Source organism: Bombus vosnesenskii, unplaced genomic scaffold, assembly GCF_011952255.1.
Source record: "Bombus vosnesenskii isolate JDL3184/JDL3185 unplaced genomic scaffold, Bvos_JDL3184-5_v1.1 scf7180000013294, whole genome shotgun sequence".
In the NCBI taxonomy this organism is placed as follows: Eukaryota; Metazoa; Arthropoda; class Insecta; order Hymenoptera; family Apidae; genus Bombus; species Bombus vosnesenskii.
Genome location: NW_022882945.1, coordinates 3,634,941 through 3,654,120, shown reverse-complemented (window position 1 = coordinate 3,654,120; position 19,180 = coordinate 3,634,941). Strand labels below are relative to the sequence as shown.

Genomic DNA, 19,180 nt, shown 5'->3' with positions numbered 1-19,180 from the left:
CTACTTTACAAGTACCTACTTAGTATCACGAAGTTTTGGAGTTGCAATCGAGTTTTGCACCAAAGGAGGATCACAGACGCGGTTTTAAGGACCGCACAGAGTCGCAGGATGTGGTGGAAAGTTGGCCGGAAGCGGGTGCTGTCATCTTGGAATTTTCCGATGCTCGTTTTGGCTCGAATAGCTTCAGCTGACGCGGAATCGACCGGGCAAAAGTTAATTTCACAGCAACCATCGACTTCGCCGTTATAGTTTTGTCAAACAGTCCAAGTCTACCTTTTCGGCTTCCGTATTGCTGGTGGAAACAGCGTGTTATGGATATTGGATATTTTCTTATTATTCATTTAATTCATTAACAGAATTAGCTCCAACTTTTATGCAAATTTACACTTTTATAAACACGAACCAAGAAAATGGAACCGAGCCAGACATTTGTTTTGTCAGGAAGCGTTTTCCTGGTAAATTTTTATCACGCTCGTGTTCACTCTGTTTCGATATACTTCACATTTTTTCAGTAATTTCTTTCTGTGAGATTCTTAATAATTCTTAAAAATTAATTTTTTTAAATAAAGTAACGATTTTTACAATATATGACGGAAATATTTATCGAAGATGATCGCGTTACTCGATCCTTTTTATTATTTTCAATAAAATCTTGATATTTCGTATCAAATTCGCTTTATAACGTGCTATAAAAAAAGTTACAGCAAAAGATCTTTAAATCTCGAAGACTGAAATTTTTCTGAAAAAGTATTAAGGAGATTCATCTAGACCAGTGAAGCTTCTAAATATATAAATTTTGAAGATCGAACTTTCGAGTACAGTCCTTAATCCTTGAAATATCAACCTGAGGTCTCATTTTACTTTAAAAATTTGAAGCGTAAGAGGTAGCCATATTTCGCCCATATGACGTCGATCAAAAAGTGCTCCATGTACAAAAATCTGGGCGTCTTCGGTCAGAAATGATGGGACGAAGGATTCACTTTCATAAGCGTCAGAGATCGGACAGGTATGAAAAACTGAAGAGTCGTACGTCCTACTTAGGCTCAAATTCCTGTCGAATCAAGTAAGAAGGTCGGATATCGCCATCGAAACTTTAAAACTGTCCGATCGATTTATGGAATTCCGATATTATGACCGAGAACGCGGTCCTTGACGAAAAGATAAGAAGAAAAGGATAACGAGAGAAAGGAACAGAGAAAGAGAGAACTCCGACTGCTTTCATCGGTAACGAGAAATTTCGGTTAAAATGTGCTCGTCAATGACTGAAAGCAGAAAAGTTAAAACGTATTATATTGGTATAATATAAAAGTTGAAATAAAAAAGTTCCAGCTGGATCTACATTGTACGTATGAAGATTTCTGTTCGACTAAAAATTGTCAGACTGTAGAATGACCGATAGAAAAACAGTTCCAATAAAACGATTGTAAAAAAGCAAAACATTCGTCTGAATTAAAATAAATTTTTAAAGAGAAGATGGTAATTTTTAAATATTACGATAATAAAAAAATTGGATAATATTACGATGAAATAATTTTATTACGGAAGTTAATACGATATTATTAGATTAGAACGGATCCTGAATTGCAATTATTCCAATTTCTTTAAATTTTGATCAATTTGATAGACGAAATGTGAAAATCATCGATATATATATATTGACCGAATGAGTTCGAACGAAATGTTTTGCTGTTCTCTAGCACGTTTCACCGAATAAGAGATTTAATAACGATTCGTGCCGGGCTGCAATCGCTTGGCTGGTCGATTTTTACGAGATCAGCGTGAGACAGCTTAATGAAATTCGGAAAATTTACACTTTTATCACGACATTGCGCTGAATTAGCTAGAAAGTTTCGAGGAAAATCGTGCGGGACCGCTATAAACCTGGAAATCATCGGTGTAACATCTTATATAATTCGCCGGGCTTGTTGGTTGCTGGAGAACACCGATGAGAGGGCTGGAATTACGCTGGAAGGGAAAGAGTTTCCCAAGTTCTACGGAAATTCACCTTTAACTTCTGCTTTTAATGAATACTTGATCGTGATGTATCACCTAATATTACAGATTTAACGGGACGAAGTTGTAAAGTTCATAAATGAGGACAAAATTCTGTAAAATCTTACTAACTTTCGCTTTATTTAAATTATTCAGTTTATTGATAAATCTCATTGTTACCTGATCTTTTGTTAAGAAACATATTTTAAAAGAATACGTTGAATTGATTCAACGTGGTTATTCTATTGAACAAAATTAAAATTAAATTACGAGCGAAGATTCTAAGAAAAAAAAATATCACTTTAGCTTTCACTGATTTTACCTATTAAACCCTATACGCTGAAACATTATACTTATACGCAAACATGACCTCAACAAATTACCTACTCTCATTCTCAACGCTCTCATGCCTAAAACCGACGATTCCCTAAAGTAAAACAAAATGATCAACAGACCCAAACTAAACTCTCTCATCGCTGGAACCAGCTTCTCTGAATTACAACAATCTCGCAGCATAATATACATGTGCACGTATACTGGTCGAAATCCTGGCTAGTCGCGAGGACAAATGTCGAACGAGATTACGGACAGCATTATCGCGCAACCAACTTGGAATTCACACGGATACGACATTTAACTACCCTCGAATATGTACCGCGTTAAATCTCCGTCTATTCCTCTAACTTGGAACCCAGGACACGGAACAATGTGTGCACTCTAGTGATGGGACCAAGTCCAATATGTACATACTTATAAATCTGAATCAAATTCAATACCTAAGATTCACTTCGAATATTAAGTTAAGATACAGAGGTTCGTTCGAATATCTTTATACAATTCTTCCATAGATCTACTTGCAAGTATGTACTTTGATATTTGCACACGTTTTTAAGTTAACGAATTCTCGAACTTTCGGATTTTGATATTTTTCAATTTTGAGCTCTTGGAATTTTTCAACTTTCAAATTGCTATATTTTTAGCTTTCCGAATCTTCAAATTACTTGCCAACTATTCGATTTTCGCAGGCTGATTTCCAAACTCAGGAGGAGTATCTATTGATAACTTTCGAAAACCTACTTGTAACTACTTTGATACTCGAACGAATCAAACTCCTTACAAGTAGCAATCGAATCGCAAGAGTCCAAGGATCAACACTGTTTCATTGAATACTTAGAATATGCTTGTGAAAATTATAGACAATAAACGAGATATCTATACGGATAAATTGTTTGTTAAACGTTTGAACTCGATCAAATCTGATATTAATTTAATTAACCGATATTTGAAGCTGTTTGCGATGTGCTTGAATCCATCGCTAGTGTACATAGTTGCTGCGATGATCACGAACGCGATGATTACCCAGAACTACGCTAGAGACAGTTATGCCAGTTACCTGTGATTTCGCACCTAAGTACGAGCGCATACACCGGCCAAGTTTCCTCTCTGATTACACGTGCAAACGCCCCAGCCATTGGAAGGAGACTTTGACGATCAACTCAACATCGCTTCCAAAGACGCGCAACATCGTCAACGTTTTCCTCGTTGCATCGGTGAGACGGTTCCATTTAACTGATGGAAATGCACCGTGTTCGCGACGATCGATGTTTCGTTGAACAAAGAATACAGATAAAAGAATATCTTTAAGAAAAGATAAATATATCATTAGGAAAATTCGTAGCTAAGGTTACTTCTAAACTGCTCGAGAAAAAATTTCCAAATTTTATTCGTACTTAGATGATGCCTTATATTTCGTCTATTTTTCGTTATGACTATTCCTACTACTACAATGTGCATGTTTTTGTCACGATTTATACTTTTGCTGTTCTTACATTTCATTCCTTTAGCCCTACTTCGCCAACGTTATCTCCTTACTTGCACCATCATTACTTCTCTTTGTTCTCGCCGTTTCTCTCGCTTTTTGCCCCTCTTTCTTTCGGCTGCTTACCTCTTTCTACACGATGTACCTTGTGCATTTTGTTTGTCACTCTCATCAAAGGACGGTGGCTTTAAGTCACTCTGACTACGCTTGAAATTCTACGTCCTAGATTCCCGTAATGTCACAGACGTGGAAATGTACCGTCTTTGTTCTCCCGCCACACTTCGATCCCTGCTACGCCTCTTTTCCTCTCTTCAACCCCATATTCGCTTCTTCTTCCTACACTTTTTCATCTCCTCGTATTACTGTAGCTACGTCGATTGATCGTGATAGATCTCGCTATGGACGCGCTTATACAGATACAAGCAACGCGTTATCACATTCCGCAGCAGACATTTTGTTGCTGATTACGTCCAACGACCAGCTATTTTGCGTAGCAAATATTCTTCAATTACTTATAATAAAATATATTAAATTACTTGTAAATTGGGTTGTTAGTAGTTAAAATTCATTGTCTTCTTAAATATTTATCTTCCAGAAATTAAAATCTCATCTTAACGTTACCTGCGTCTTAAAAATACGTGTTAATTATAATTGTTTACCTACTAAAGTTTACGTACTAAACATATTTTAAAGCGTAGTAACAAGAGCTGCGTTACAGAGCATTATTATTGCAGCACTACAGGTAATATTATAATAGCACACAAATATAATAATATAACATCCAAAAAGCTTTTACATATTGAAATTAAAGAAGTGAATATGTAGATAATAACACGTATCGCTAGTGTAATATCAGCAAATATTAAAGATTATAACGTTGCTATAGCATAGTGTAGTACAGTATAGCATCGTGTAGCGCGGTGTTACAAAGTACATACATAGGAAAATATGCGAGTTGGAAGAAACGAGAACGCAATTTAATCAAGGAGGAAAAGCTCTGGAAATTGCCTCTCCTCTTCGTCTTCTGTGAATTAAAACTATATCGCTTCTTATCAGAAACATGCCTAGTTCAGAAGCGTTCTCCGCTTCGAAATCTACTTCGGTTTACAGGATACGGGGTTTATGAAGTTTCACAGGAGCGCAAATCCTTTTGAAACTCAGTGATAGGACAGTTTTAGAGGATCTTACATGCGGATTAGCTAGAGGATATAGCGAAAGCAATGTGAAATTTATGGATTCTTCAGAGAACTGTTTCTATGAGAAAACACGCTTTTAATTTTAACAGACACGTATGTCTAATCTTATGTTTCTTTCATTCACGAAAAAGAAAAATCATTAAACGTAATCTGCAAACTAAGGATGTTTATGGAAATTTATATTTTAATGAATAATACTGAAAGGGTAGACCCTCAGGAAATATTTTCTTTATCCAATAATTATTATAATACCACGAATATTGTACTTTGAACATTTCGTATATTTTTTTACATTGCGTATATTCTATACGTTTTACTATGTATCGTTTTTTCCTACAAGTGCATTAAAATCAACGGTCTATAGTATTCTGTAACAAATTAATGCTGTAATCTTTTTGAGATACTATATTGTCACCAAAAAAAAAACGGCTTATGAATTTTAATGAGAATACCATTATCGACAATGAACACTGTACATTTTGCAAACATGGTGGTAAATGCGGTGCGAATTCGGTTAGACATGGAATGTAATTTTTGCACGAGCAAATGTTACACATTTCAACCGGTAATTGTTGCAAATTATTACCATGGGATTCTCCCGACCCGGAATCCCGGAGAATGCGATATACGCGACGCGAAAAGCGTCTCTAAATGCTCGTTTGGCTATTTAACTCGTTTGCCAAAATTGCAAATTTCACTGTGCAGATGGAAAATACTGAAAACGGTTCGCCGACAATGCTACATGAAATAATGTTTTCTACTGCGAGCAAAAAAAAAGAAAAATATCTGAAAAAATGTTTAACTGAGATAAATTCGTTTTAGAAAGCGTCCACGTGTCTTAGAAAACAAAATTAAAATATCAGGACAAAAAATGAAAGAAAAAGCTTGTAGTTACAGACCTGAACTCTTTTTGGGAAATGAATGAAGCGTTTCGCGTGCGAGTTCAATTTTGTTATCAGACATTCATTTAAATCTCGTTCTAAAATGAGTTAAATATTAAGCTGAGAAACACGTTTAGTAGTTGCGTTTGATGAATGAGATACGTGAGCTTACATTAATCGCTACTTTCTTGACATCGTTTTTCTCTGCTAATTAACTGATGTTGTTTTCTGCGGTTCTTTCTTCAATCATATTACAATTGTATATTGCTGTGATGCATTGTATAAAATTACGATTTTGAAAAAGTGAACTAGTGAATATTAGTGTGAGATCACTTACAGAAACACGATAGTGACATCGTTTCTCGATCCTTGAAACATACCTATAACAAACAAAATTTTATATTTGTTATTATTATTATTATCATCATTTGATAACAAGGAACACACATAAAATTCAAAGAATATTAAGTAAGTTATAAAAGTAAAGAGTTTCTTCATTATTAGATACAGTAATTTGAGTAATTAACAATGTTCCATTTCTGTTACAAAAGTGCAGATATTTTCGTGTGCAGATGAGCCATTGTAAATCATCGGAACTGCGAATTATATGAATTATACGATACAACACAATGTGAAATCCTATAATCGAAATAGGTACATCTCTGTTCGTGGAGGAACAATCGCGTGACACGGGATCGCGCGAAGCGATTCTTTTTCCCGTGGGGTAATGACCGCGACACGGATAACGAACGAAATCGATCCATCGGAATTACACAGGGCTACGGTCCCGTTCTCAATTTACCGTAATGGTTTCGATCCCCGATATTCGATCGCGATAGAAACTTATAACCGATCCGATATTCGTAATTGCGCGCGTAAACGTACCTCTGGGATGTCGCGAACCATGTCGCCACTAGATGTCGAATAAAACTCGACTCAAGCTTCTGATAATAATCGGCCTTTTTATTCCCTAGTCTCTCCAACAGCCAACGAGCAAAGCAATTTGCGATTTCTTCCTTCGATTAAACCTCTAAACGCTTCTCTTTTACGATCATCCGATCCATTTTCCATATACAGCGGCTCACGAAATTCTTTCAGCGGATTATAGCATAGAAACGAATGTCAGTAAGTTCATCGTCCTTACAATTATGCAAAACTGATACCTTGACGTAAATCTAGCGTGGCTAAATGATGTTATAAATTGGCAAGGACTTCGTCCGAGGTTAAACACTTAAACGCTGAAAATAGTTAATTGATATTTAAATGCAATCCATCTTCCATCTGTTTGAAGACTAAAACGTAATATGCATGTGTATGTGTTTTCAACCGAAGAATAATTAAAATCTATTCGAGAATGAAAGGTAGATCGATTCATTGGTAAAAATCGTTTGAGAATAACCTGCGTGGCCATATTTTATTCGTCATACTGATACAGAAGAGTGGTATAAGTAGGGGTCAGTAAGTATCTTATGAAACTTCTATTTATGGAAGTGCTTAACATCGTGAAGATAAAAGACGATCATAAATAGAAGAACAATATTTGGTGGTATTTATTATATGAAAAGCAGATTATTAAGAAGCTTATTGAACAATTATTCGTTTATGTTATATACAATTTACAGTCCACGAAAAACTACTTCGTAATATAAAGTTTTCTTTTATCAGAACTAATTTCTTGCGCTTCTATCTGTACCTTAAAGAAGAATTAAAGAAGAATTCTAAGAGATTCTAGAATAACCAATAGACAGAACATACAAATACACAGCAAAGCAGATTAATCTTTTAAATAAATTATAGACAATTGGTAAATTAGATTTTGTAAAATTAGTTTTTCTTCTAAATTACAAAACTACCTACTCTTACATACTAACGAAGCAAATTCGAACTAATTAGTGAGCAATTCTAAAAATTACGCCATAGAGAGATAACAAAAAGAGAAAGTGAAGCAGATAGCCAACGAAAACTTCGAATGTAAAAGACAAATTGTACCCTGTAGTGGTATGAAACCGTAGCGGGTAGCGGAAGTTCTGCGACTTCTATAGCGGAAAGAACAAATGGAAGAAGGACGGACAGTGAGGCGAAGAGACAGCGAGAAAACGACTTCTACTAGACTCGCTCCATTCGAGAAATTTATGCGAGCCTTGGCACCGATTCTCAGCCGTGGGTTGAGATTATGCCATCGACGTATGGCAAACCCTGCTGCCTAAAGCCTTGTTTCCGGATCCGCGTTTCTTTATGCGTTCTCTTCATCATGCACGACTGTCTCGTCCCTGCGCAGGACACACTTGGCAACCAACTGAATGAAACGATACAGTTAGCAATACGATTTACGAGTAGCTTCGGATAAATCATATTTTTGGCTGCTATCGCTGTCGTTGGGTTGATTGTGTCACGGACAAAACGAAATGCTTTATGTTTACGTACGAAAAATCACATTGTACAAGGTGAACCAGAAAAAATAGCATCACAGGCACAAAATACAATACGCTCTATTATCATCGAAATTAGCCTATGCGCCGTACAAACATTCTCCGCGCTTTATGCTTTTACCCAGGTGAAAATACGGGAAAAGTATATCCAAGCATGGCCCCATGAATAACGTAGCACTTTTACATTTTATGAATTCAGCGAATTAATTCAGTGAAAAATCGAGCGCACAAAAAGCAACCCGTTTAATATCTCCTTTAAAACTCGCCGGTATAAATCTTCATTACGAGATACGAGATTCCAAATGTAAACACAAATAAACTTGCATAAAACGTGTCGTTCCATATACTAAATTACTTTTTACGCGGTTAATGCGAACCAGACCGTACTGTGGCTTCATTAACCGACATAATCAACCAGTGTAACTAGAGAAAGAAAAAAAAGAAACATGTCGAGGTTGCGTTATTATTCAGGCCTCGTCACCATGCATTAATAAAAAAGTAATAAATTGATTAATTGACGAAGGTAAAAAGGACTAGCGACGCCGTCGCACTTTATGACTTTATGTAGAGCTAGATGGTGACAATTAATGCACATACACTGGTTAGGAAAGACAATGGGTAGATAGAGAGATAATAAAAAGGAAAAGTAGTAATATTATTGCATTTATATACCAAATAAGTAGAATCCGATTGCAGGAAATTTCATATCATTTTTTTACGCTTATCACATCACGATCGAACTGATTATCTCGTAAATTATAACGAATCCGTGATAAAAACTTTCTAACCAATTATCAATATTTTGAGAAACAACGGCGTTATTCCATTCCATTCGATTTAATGTACAATGATAAATCATCAAAACGAACCGATTTATCAAACAAGCTGTATTCCAAAATAAATCGACAGAACATGAGGCAGCAAACATTCGAAAAGAAAAATTACTTTTTTAATCAAATAACGCGAACTAATTGATCCGGAATAAAGGTTGCACCAATACCAATCGCAATTACTCGACATTTATCACCCGGCAACGAAGAGCAAGAATAATTTGTCTTGAACGCAGCGCAGACACGATGCTCCGATAACTGGTTTATCAGAAAATTGACTTCTACGCAATCGACGATCCGTCGAGTGCATTCTTGTTTTCTATTGCCTCCATTATTCAAAGTAGTCGGCTGTCAGTTTGCGTACGCGTGTTTTAAATTCCAGCTAAGCGAGCAAAAGAGCGCTAGTTGTCAGGAACAACTGTGTACATCCCTGTTCATATCGCACGTAGAAAAAATGAGCACGTCCGAGAAATGAATTTTTTATTAAATATATGTTTGCAAGAAATAGCTTACCACTTCTATATACATTTTCATATTGGTTTCAAGCTTGACCGATATAATCACGACGGTTATGTCTCATAACAGGTTGCTAATGAAATTTCAAAATGTTTCATACAGCACATGCAATGTATAGCAGAAGAGTTTCCTATGGCAAATGTTCAAATATTATATTTTCGTGCAATGAGTTTCAATTTTCAGTTACAAACCATCACCGTAAAATATTCTACCATTTTGTAACAATTACTATTTCCTACGTCCTCTATTGCGACAATAACGAACCATAACACAATTCTTTCCTCACGAGAAAATAAAAATTCAATCGCAGAGGATGAAAAAGGGAAAATAGTTATTCAGCAAATTGCGAACGGTGCGTGAACAATGCGGATGAAGAGACGTGGAGGGGTCAAACAAGAAGCAGAAGCATCGATGCGCAAAAACCGCGGTGCACGTTGCAGGAAACCGGTAATTGCGGGGCCATTTCATAGCGAAGAGTAGCGCGTTTACACATTTCGAACGGAGGGACGCGGTATGAAAGCAAAGCCTCGTACGCATACAAATGAGAAGCACGCGTTTCGAACAAAAGAGAAAACAGAACACATCGAGCTGTACAGAACGGGAGAAAGCCACGTGGAAAGGGACAGCGTTACAAATTATAATCAACGTTTTATCATAATCATCTGCAACCATAGAAACGATATTCGTTGCTGGGGAATAAGCATCCAATTGAAGCGATGAATTCCAAAACAACGCGAGTCCATATTTTAGTATATTTTAGTTCGTCTTCTGTAAGGGAGTATGCAGCCTTTATCGACTTCAAACAATCGAAATTATTTTCTGCAATTTTTTAAAGCTTGATACGCGTAGAATATTGCGATAAGAAGATATTTTGAAATTCTAAAAAATGGCCAAGTTATAAAACTGATTACATTCTTTTATTTTAGAGAAAGATTAAGTTGAAGCTTTAAACGTGTTGTTACCGAAACTTTTTTTACTGACCTTACACCCAATAAATCTCCGAAACTTGTTTATCCGAATAATTTGAAATTTTTGTACGTTATTCACCTATAACGTGACGTACAATTTCTTTGATATCTTAATCCGTTGACTTTTTATAGATGTTTAAAGTTGATTCCTTTTCAGCAAAAACGACAATTTTGGAAAAATCGAACGCTACATTGAAGATAACTTATTCTTACATAAGTTCGCGCAAAAATTTTTTATTTTTTGCAATCCAGTCATATTTGCCGCTGGATACGTGCAGATACCTCTCAATTTGTAATTTTACGTAATAAAAAATACATGAGCACGGTGTTAGGATGTTGTTTAAAAATTCCTATAATAATCTTGGTCCTTTACAGAATGCTTGTAGGCGAAAAAGGATGTTAGATTTACCCTATTTTTTTTTTGTCTCCAGGGTTGCATACACTCTTAATTCATTAATTTTAACATTGTTGGATACCACTTTTTTTTGTAAACAAATTCATAAAACCACAAACCTGTACTGTTTTGGAGTAATGTATTCTAATACTTTTAATCGGTTTATTTAACAAATGCTATTTAACAAAAAAAAAATGTTTATTACACTGAACATCGCTGTCCCAACTACAAAAATATTTCCAAAATAACATTCTAAAACTACGATTTTCAAACACTTCCTCAACCAGAAATAAACAGCAGAACGAAAGAAATATTAAAAAATTATTCTGGAAAATACTTATCAACTATATATGTAAAATTTTTGCATATATTGAATGGAATTATGTAAATATTATTGTGCTGGTCGTTGTATAATGTATTTGTATTTCAATGAATGGCGTTGCCAGGTTGGGAGGCTGCAATTGTTGGAGAAGGGCAATAGACACACTGCGATTTATGCCTTGTGTATGGAATTAAAAACTGCACTTTTCCATACGCGCACGTGTACACGCAAAATCGTGGACGTGAATAGAATTTCGAAGGAGCGAAGAACGAAAAGAGCACACTGATAAATCGATAACAGATCGTTAACAGATAGTAGGTATGCAATTCATTCTCTCGTCGTAGCCCGAAAAATCAATTGCGCTTTACAACGTGGATGTAAAATTTTGTAATTAAACACTGTGTACGTGCTGAAAGTACCTCGGCTCGTTTCATTTGTTACACGGGAAAAGATGCTGAAACTGAATTTCACTTTATTGTCGTTGGCGATTTAATATTGTTACACTAATTTCTATTAAAATGGAAAATTGAAACGAAAGATGCGAAAAAACAGTTTAGCAATTTCCATATACGTGCATTTATCCAGCGCGAGAAGATCAGGGCCCGCTAAACTCGCTTACAAATTGTAATGCACCGTGGCTCGCGTGTCAGATGTATACCGCTCATTTAGCAGCAAGATTTTAAGCACCAAGTAAATTTGACGCACCTGTCGTAGTAACGACACTTGTCCCTACGATCGCCAAGATTTACGACAGTGTCGCAGGGGAACTGTAAAGTCAAGGACCTCTCCGTGTCGCTATGCTATGTATAACGAGATAAAATTAACGATCGTTTAAACGTTGACGAATTGACTCGAATAAACCAACGGGTAGCGCTAGCGTCGTGTAACTTTGTAATATTCCAAGATTACTGGCGAAAGCAACGATACTTTGCTGTTTTATGGCTGAATGTTGGTTATATAGAAATCGCTGACAATTTGTTAACATTTAGTAAGATTGGACATTGTCGAAATAAGCTTCTACTCGAATCAATTAATTGCTTCTACTCAAGCTATTACTCGTTTAAACTTCTACTCAAATGATTATTAGAATGAAATTTTGGTTTTATTTTATTTATTTTATTTATTACCTGATTCTTAGTGGTTGTTAGCGGACACTTACAATCATTAATAAATTTTACGAACTTGTTTGATTTTAGATGCTTATATGCATGCTCGTTTATATACTTCGCTGGTTTTAACCGTGTCAGCCGACCAAGATGTTCCTTTGAACTTTCATTGATAAACGCGATGAAACAGACGAATGCACTGCTAACGATAATTCGTTATATCGAAACTATCGGCTTTCGAAAGATTTAACCCACGCGGAAACTTCGAACGATGATAATATTTGAAAATGATGCGATACGGTGTTTCGTACGAAAATTTCGCCAAGAAGTATCGGCTTTGAACACATGCGAAGCGTTGCGATATTTTATGTGTAAAATCTCTTCGAGATAAAGTAAATATTCTGTGTAAAATAAGAATAAAATAGAAATTATGTAAATTCACATTTTAAAATAAATTATACAATATTTACGTTTTGCAAAATTGATGGAATAAAATCTAATATAATTGGAATTTCTCAATTTTTCTATTTCACAAAGATTCCAAAACATGTATATCTGAATAATATCTTTTTATACACAAAATTCTTCATTAATAAATTACAAATACTAAATATAATATTTATCGAAATGTGTCTAGGCTACATTTTGTTACAATCGTGGATGCACACGTTTTAGAATCGACGGAACAACAAAATATTGATCTTTCTGTAGCATAGATATAACATTTGTTGGGTGTTGACGTTCCCAGGGGGCTTTATTACAAAATCAGTAGCAACAGCACGAAACGAGACGCAGAAATGCTTAACAAAATTAACCGATCATTCCCTATTACTGATTCTATATCAACGTCTGATAACAACGAAAAAATTATTACACTTCCTTAACACTTAAACACACGATTCTTGTAAATATAATAAAACACTTTAAAGTTATTTTAATGACTTTATGCAACAATATCATAGGAAAACAATTTAAAAAATTCATCTCATTTCTTTTGTACTTTCCATTTCAAGTAAACTATAACATATAATGATAACAAATATCTAAACAATTATGTAAATAAAGTCTTATAAAGCCTTTAATAACAAATAAACGTATGAAGTTTTTCCATTGCATTTTTAAAAGTTCTATTAATTTTTACTTTATTGTGATAAATTATTGTGAATATAAAACATATTCGTTAATTAATTCATTCATTTCAGCTTTAAATGATCCTATTATTGGATCTTCAATACAAAATTTCAAATTTCATCCGCTAATATCCCAGTGATACTTATAAATATATCTAAATATTATTTCGCAGAAACTCGAAATACATACATACAGTATTAAATCTCGAAACGATATTCCAAATCGAGGACGATCTCCCCACCTAACGTAATTGCGTATCATACGACAGAGATCTGGGCAGCGAGACTACAAAATTGATAAAGCCATTTAAAACAATCTAATTAGTGCTTTCACATTCCTATCTCTAAAAAGTTTCTCTGAGAACATCCTAAACGGAGAAATTAGAAGAAACATCAAATTGATGTTATTTCCAAGATCAGATTTATCACAATTAAAATGCGGATGTTTATGCATTTATGGTAATTTTAGAAGCGCGAAAATGCATAGATTTTATGTAGTACATGAACATATAGAATATTATATTAATATTTATATCTATATTTAGGTGTATTTATCTTCATATTTATATTTACAATAGTTAAATATTGTTGAACATTACCGATATTCCCGGCAAAAATTATACGACTATAAAATATTCGTTAAATTTATTGATTCGTAATATCACATTCATTTGTGTTAAGATCGTTAATTATTATAGAAATTTATTCACGGAAATTAATATGTATTTCAGAATGATATTGCACAAAAGCATTATTAAAATTCATGAATGTTGTATAAATTATGATAGTTGGATAAAAGACGGTTACAGCCATGTACCTACACAACTTTCGTGTTATCAAATGCATTTCCGATATTACACGTTCACTACATTATTAGCAAATACACATCTATTTCGAAATATTTGTTGTAGCTATAGGAAATTTCATTGCATTTAAAAATTTAATTATAGACAAATAACGTTACTACAAATTATTGGGCAATTTATTCCAATGTATTTAAGCAATAGCGTTAATCAAACAAAATTCTGTTAACAAGGTGCATTGTCATTAACTACATAATCGACTTCAAGTGTAGCGTGCATATTGCTTAGCGTCAAGATTTAGCAAGGGCGACAGGATTGTTAGGCTTCCCGGGAAATTAATCGAATGCGTTGACAATATGCATTCATAGGTGACAGAATTTCGGCGGAAATAGGAAATCGTGATGCTCTGGGTACAATCGCTATTTGACGCGCGTGAAAATTCTCCAAGAAACTTGGTTTGGATTATGTGCGTGGCGATGGAACTACACACTGTATGTACACAGGAAAGAGCAACTGATTGTGAGCGGTAAAGCAAGAGAACTGACTCGGAACGGAAAATATTTTCAAAGTAACGGATTTCAATTGAATTATTTTGCCCAAATATCATACTCATTGAAATTTGTAATAGTAAAAAGAGTTACGACGATATTTTAAAGCACTCGCGTTTTCTATTCGAAACGTTTTATATTATATAATATATATATTCGTATAAACGAATATTGATTTGTTATCTTTTCTTACCAACCGCCACATGGACCATCACATTAGAGTCACCGTCGTGATAAATAGACAAAGTTATCGGGGAGGAACAGTAGGGAAGAACAATATCGGAAGATTATGTATGCGCTTCGTCGTGAATTTTCTAGAGAATTCGTCAACAAGATTGTTTGACAAAAAGGCTTCAGATTAATTATTTCAAAGCACTTCCTTGGTTTATTACTATTTTTTTTAAAAAAACGGTGAAATTATATAGCTTTAACGGATGTATAAATTAAATTAAATTACTAGACTTTAAATTAGCAATCTAATAATTTAGAAAGAGTACAAAAGGTGAATGAAAATTTCTGCAGTTTCTCCAAACCAGGATTGAAGGTGTTTGCGAGATTTACGCTTTGAAGGTGGAAGTTAAGATGTTTAACGATGCCAGGCCATACCGTGAAATTTGCAAACATCCTTTTTTCGTGGCAGCAGCAGTCGTGTTATTCTTCGCTTGAAATTCATCATGCATACTAACCATGAATATGCATCTCAGCTTCTTCGCCGTTATATCGCGAACACTGAGAAAACGCTCGTTCTCGTTCAATTAGAAAGAGATCAGAAGACAAATCGCATTTGCATAAACAATGGATTACATCGATTCCTTGAAACGAATGTTACAGAGATAGAAAGATTTTTTAGGTTACGTGATTATAAAATTCTGCATATATCAAATGAATCAATGATTTTTGTGTAAATAGTTAAAAGAAAAAGATAGAAATGTTGAAAATAAATCCATTTATAAAGTAACTACATAATTTTAATTGCATAAAATTTAACAGCTATATAAATTCGTATAAATTTGGAGAGCCATTCATTATGTAATCACTAAGACAAAAATTCTTGGAAATAATCTTAAAAAAGATCTTTACAGGACGAAAAGTTTTTTGGGTCAAAAATATTAAAAGTACTAAGCGACATTAAACTGATAGACATCCGGCCTAGTAGATGCAGCTATCTGCAATCATAATTTCCTCGACGACTCAGAAATTAAACGATTAATATAAAATAACAGCAAGGATGCTATTCTAACTCCACAAACTTCGAGTCTCTGCTGCCTGTATTTTTAATTTGATGAATTTAAAGTTTATAACACCGTTCTCCATTAATGCGTTGTTTCAACAAAAATATCTCTAAATTTCGTTATTGGAAAACGATATTATTTATTTTCTAATTATTAGACGTAATCTCTACTTTAATTTAGTACAGGGAAGAAGACAACGATATTTGGTGCAAATTCTCGACTAAAGAGCAACCGGTCAGGTCAAACCGATCGGTCGATATCGCGTACCTCGAATGACTCAACGCTCAAGGTGGAGGAAGTTTAATAGATTGAGTGTTAGAGTAATTCAGCACTGTATTTGCACTTGTATAAAAGTAAAGTGTGATGTTATGAACACGGCGGTGGTAAGATCTTGTTGGGAGTGAAGTATTTCACCCGCACGGTACGATGTCTGATGATGAACTGTCCTCTTACGTTGCAGATTCCCGGAGCATTTCCCGGAGTTTTTACCTGACCTCGGAGTCATTAGGTTTACAGCTCGGGGAGGACATGTAATTCGAAATTTCCTAAAGAAGAGAATGGACCTGTCCGTGTCATAAACGGACGGCCAGTCAAAATTCCGAACAATATTTGTAATAATTCTCTTACCGAATCTTACTAATTTACCAACTGAAAACCAAATTACGATCTAATATATTCAGTAAGAGTAAAGAAATTGGAAAAATAACAAATAAAAAATATTTTGTTTAAAAAGATTGGAAGGTAGAACAATTTTTCGCTTTCCTGGATAAGTATAGGTATAGCTACGAACATTTTTGTTCATTAACCGTTCAAAACATTTGGAATCTGAAATTATCAACAGCTCGATATTTATTCCTACACAAGCACACGTTGGTATAAGTTAAAGGGAAGCGAAAGGATCTTCGCTTTTGCATATAGATACTCAAACGAAGCAACGATATTTGAAAGCAACCTTTCGACGATATTTATATCTATATTTCGAGAGTCGTCGAAAAACATGATTCCACTGGCTACTGAATTTTCTGCTGTGGCAAAGCCGGCGCGGTATATTAATTTTCACCCAATTTCTCAATTTCCTAGAGCTGCTTCCGGACTTTGCCTGGCTTTTGTGTGGACAATCTTCCTCGCTACCGGAAGAAACGGAAGTAATCTAACTTTGTTTGATGAGAATTAATAAATTAACGATTCCTCCGCATTCTCTTCCCTCTCTCATGTATTTTGGATACGTCACTTAATATAAAACGCATCGAGGGCCTTCATTATTATATTCTCAATATTCAACAAAGTTCTTAATTATTATACAAATTCCGAGAGTTACGCGAATCAAAATTTTTTAATACTGCCAGATCTCTATCTTCGTTTAAGATAACGTCATCCGGGTTAAGCTCGAAGAGCTTAGAGAATTCCTCTTGTAGTATCTCCACTACAGCAATAGCATAGGAACACCAGCTGATGCTACATTATGTGTGAAACATATATATTACAATAAGCACGGTCCCCACGAAAATGTTAATGTCTTTGTTTTTAGCGATAAATCACGGACAATCTTGACTTTTGAATAATATGCTAAAATTACGCGCACAGAGACACATTACATTACATAAATTTCTAAAGAAGTAATCAATGAATTTCATAGATAGCAAATTAGCGACAATAAAATTGTTTCAGTTATAACGTTTTATAAAATGGATAAAAAAATTAGTGCACGACAAAAGTTTGGTTGACTGCATGGAAAGGCACACGGAAGTCTCAGACCTCCTTTATTCCGAGTATTCGCGACTTGAATTATTTACCCAGCAGGCTCCTCGAGAGTACGCGCAAACAACGAGAAGACGTGTTTCCACGATCGACTCACGATCCGACGTTTTGGTAAAAACAAAATAGGATGGTCCGTGAGAAACGGCCACGTTTAAGATGCATAGGATTTCCCTTTCCTTTCCACCATTCTTCCGCTTTGAACAAAATACTTTTCCTACACCAAAAATCACTAACATTTTCGATTATTTTTTTATTTTACCTCGCAGACTCGCGGTACGTTTTCCTCATAAAGGTTTCATGACTCTAGACTCTTGGAACTAATCAAGATTATTTTACGAAGTATATAATTAAAATATATGATTAAATGTTAAGATATTGAACAGAGTATCTTGTGTTTCTATCTCTTACTGAAATAGTTATGTAGCACAAACGGAAATGATATGACGAAGCAGAGTAATATCAAGGAAAGGAAGTAGCAAATATGTACTATAATATGTTGTTCAAAATGGCTAGAAAAAGGATATTCGTAAACAGTTAATATGTATCGAGTATCGACTGATACTCCCAACATGCAATATGTATATTTTGTTATATGTATGTATGTATGCATTAAAGATCAAATAAAAATTTAAAAAGTTTCCGAATACGAAATATGTAATAAATTTCGAATAAAACGTGAACTTATTATAACTTCATTCAGAATATAAATATTAATTAATATGATAATGAATTCTAGCAACAGAAAGATGCAAAAGATTAAAATTTGTATTTGTATAATAGTATAATTTAAGATGACAAAATGACTTTAATTCTATGGAAATATTTTATAGTCTGATAAAGGAAGTGTACTTTTTAGAAATTATATTCACTTTATTCTTAACTGATATTAGGTCATTCATTAATCGTCAAGAATCATAATAATTTCCGAGCTTTTAATTTCATTTAATTTTATTACTAATTTCTATTGCGGGAAATGTAAAATATAATATAACATTAAATATCCTAACTTTTAGTAACCTAACATGAATTATTACGGTCATTTAGAAAGCTGCAGTACTATTTGAGAATTAATTAGCCCGACATGTTCGAGTGTTGTGTTAGTAAATGGATACCAAATGTATACGGTAATAGAAACATTAGAAACTGAGATGTGAGACTATGAGAAAATGCAAGAACCATGTTGGACAATTATTCGGCTATACGCGAACAAAGTCGATAATGGTGACCAAACTGCAGTTCAAGCAATGCCTGAATTA

The 19,180-nt window shown here is 34.5% G+C and overlaps 1 protein-coding gene across 3 annotated transcripts in view; it reads right to left on the bottom strand.

Moving 5' to 3' along the window:
• Window positions 1-19,180, bottom strand: part of LOC117232940 (furin-like protease 2) — a 412,456-nt gene that overhangs the window by 367,479 nt on the left and 25,797 nt on the right. Inside the window, exon 1 of one of the 3 annotated variants that reach the window (XM_033492742.1) lies at window positions 3,386-3,430. The exons of the other annotated variants lie outside the window; for them this stretch is intronic. Within the exon in view, the coding sequence (XP_033348633.1) occupies window positions 3,386-3,415 (30 nt within the window). The 5' untranslated portion in view covers window positions 3,416-3,430. Of the gene's footprint in view, window positions 1-3,385; window positions 3,431-19,180 lie in introns of those variants that run through there. 3 annotated transcript variants of the gene reach the window in all.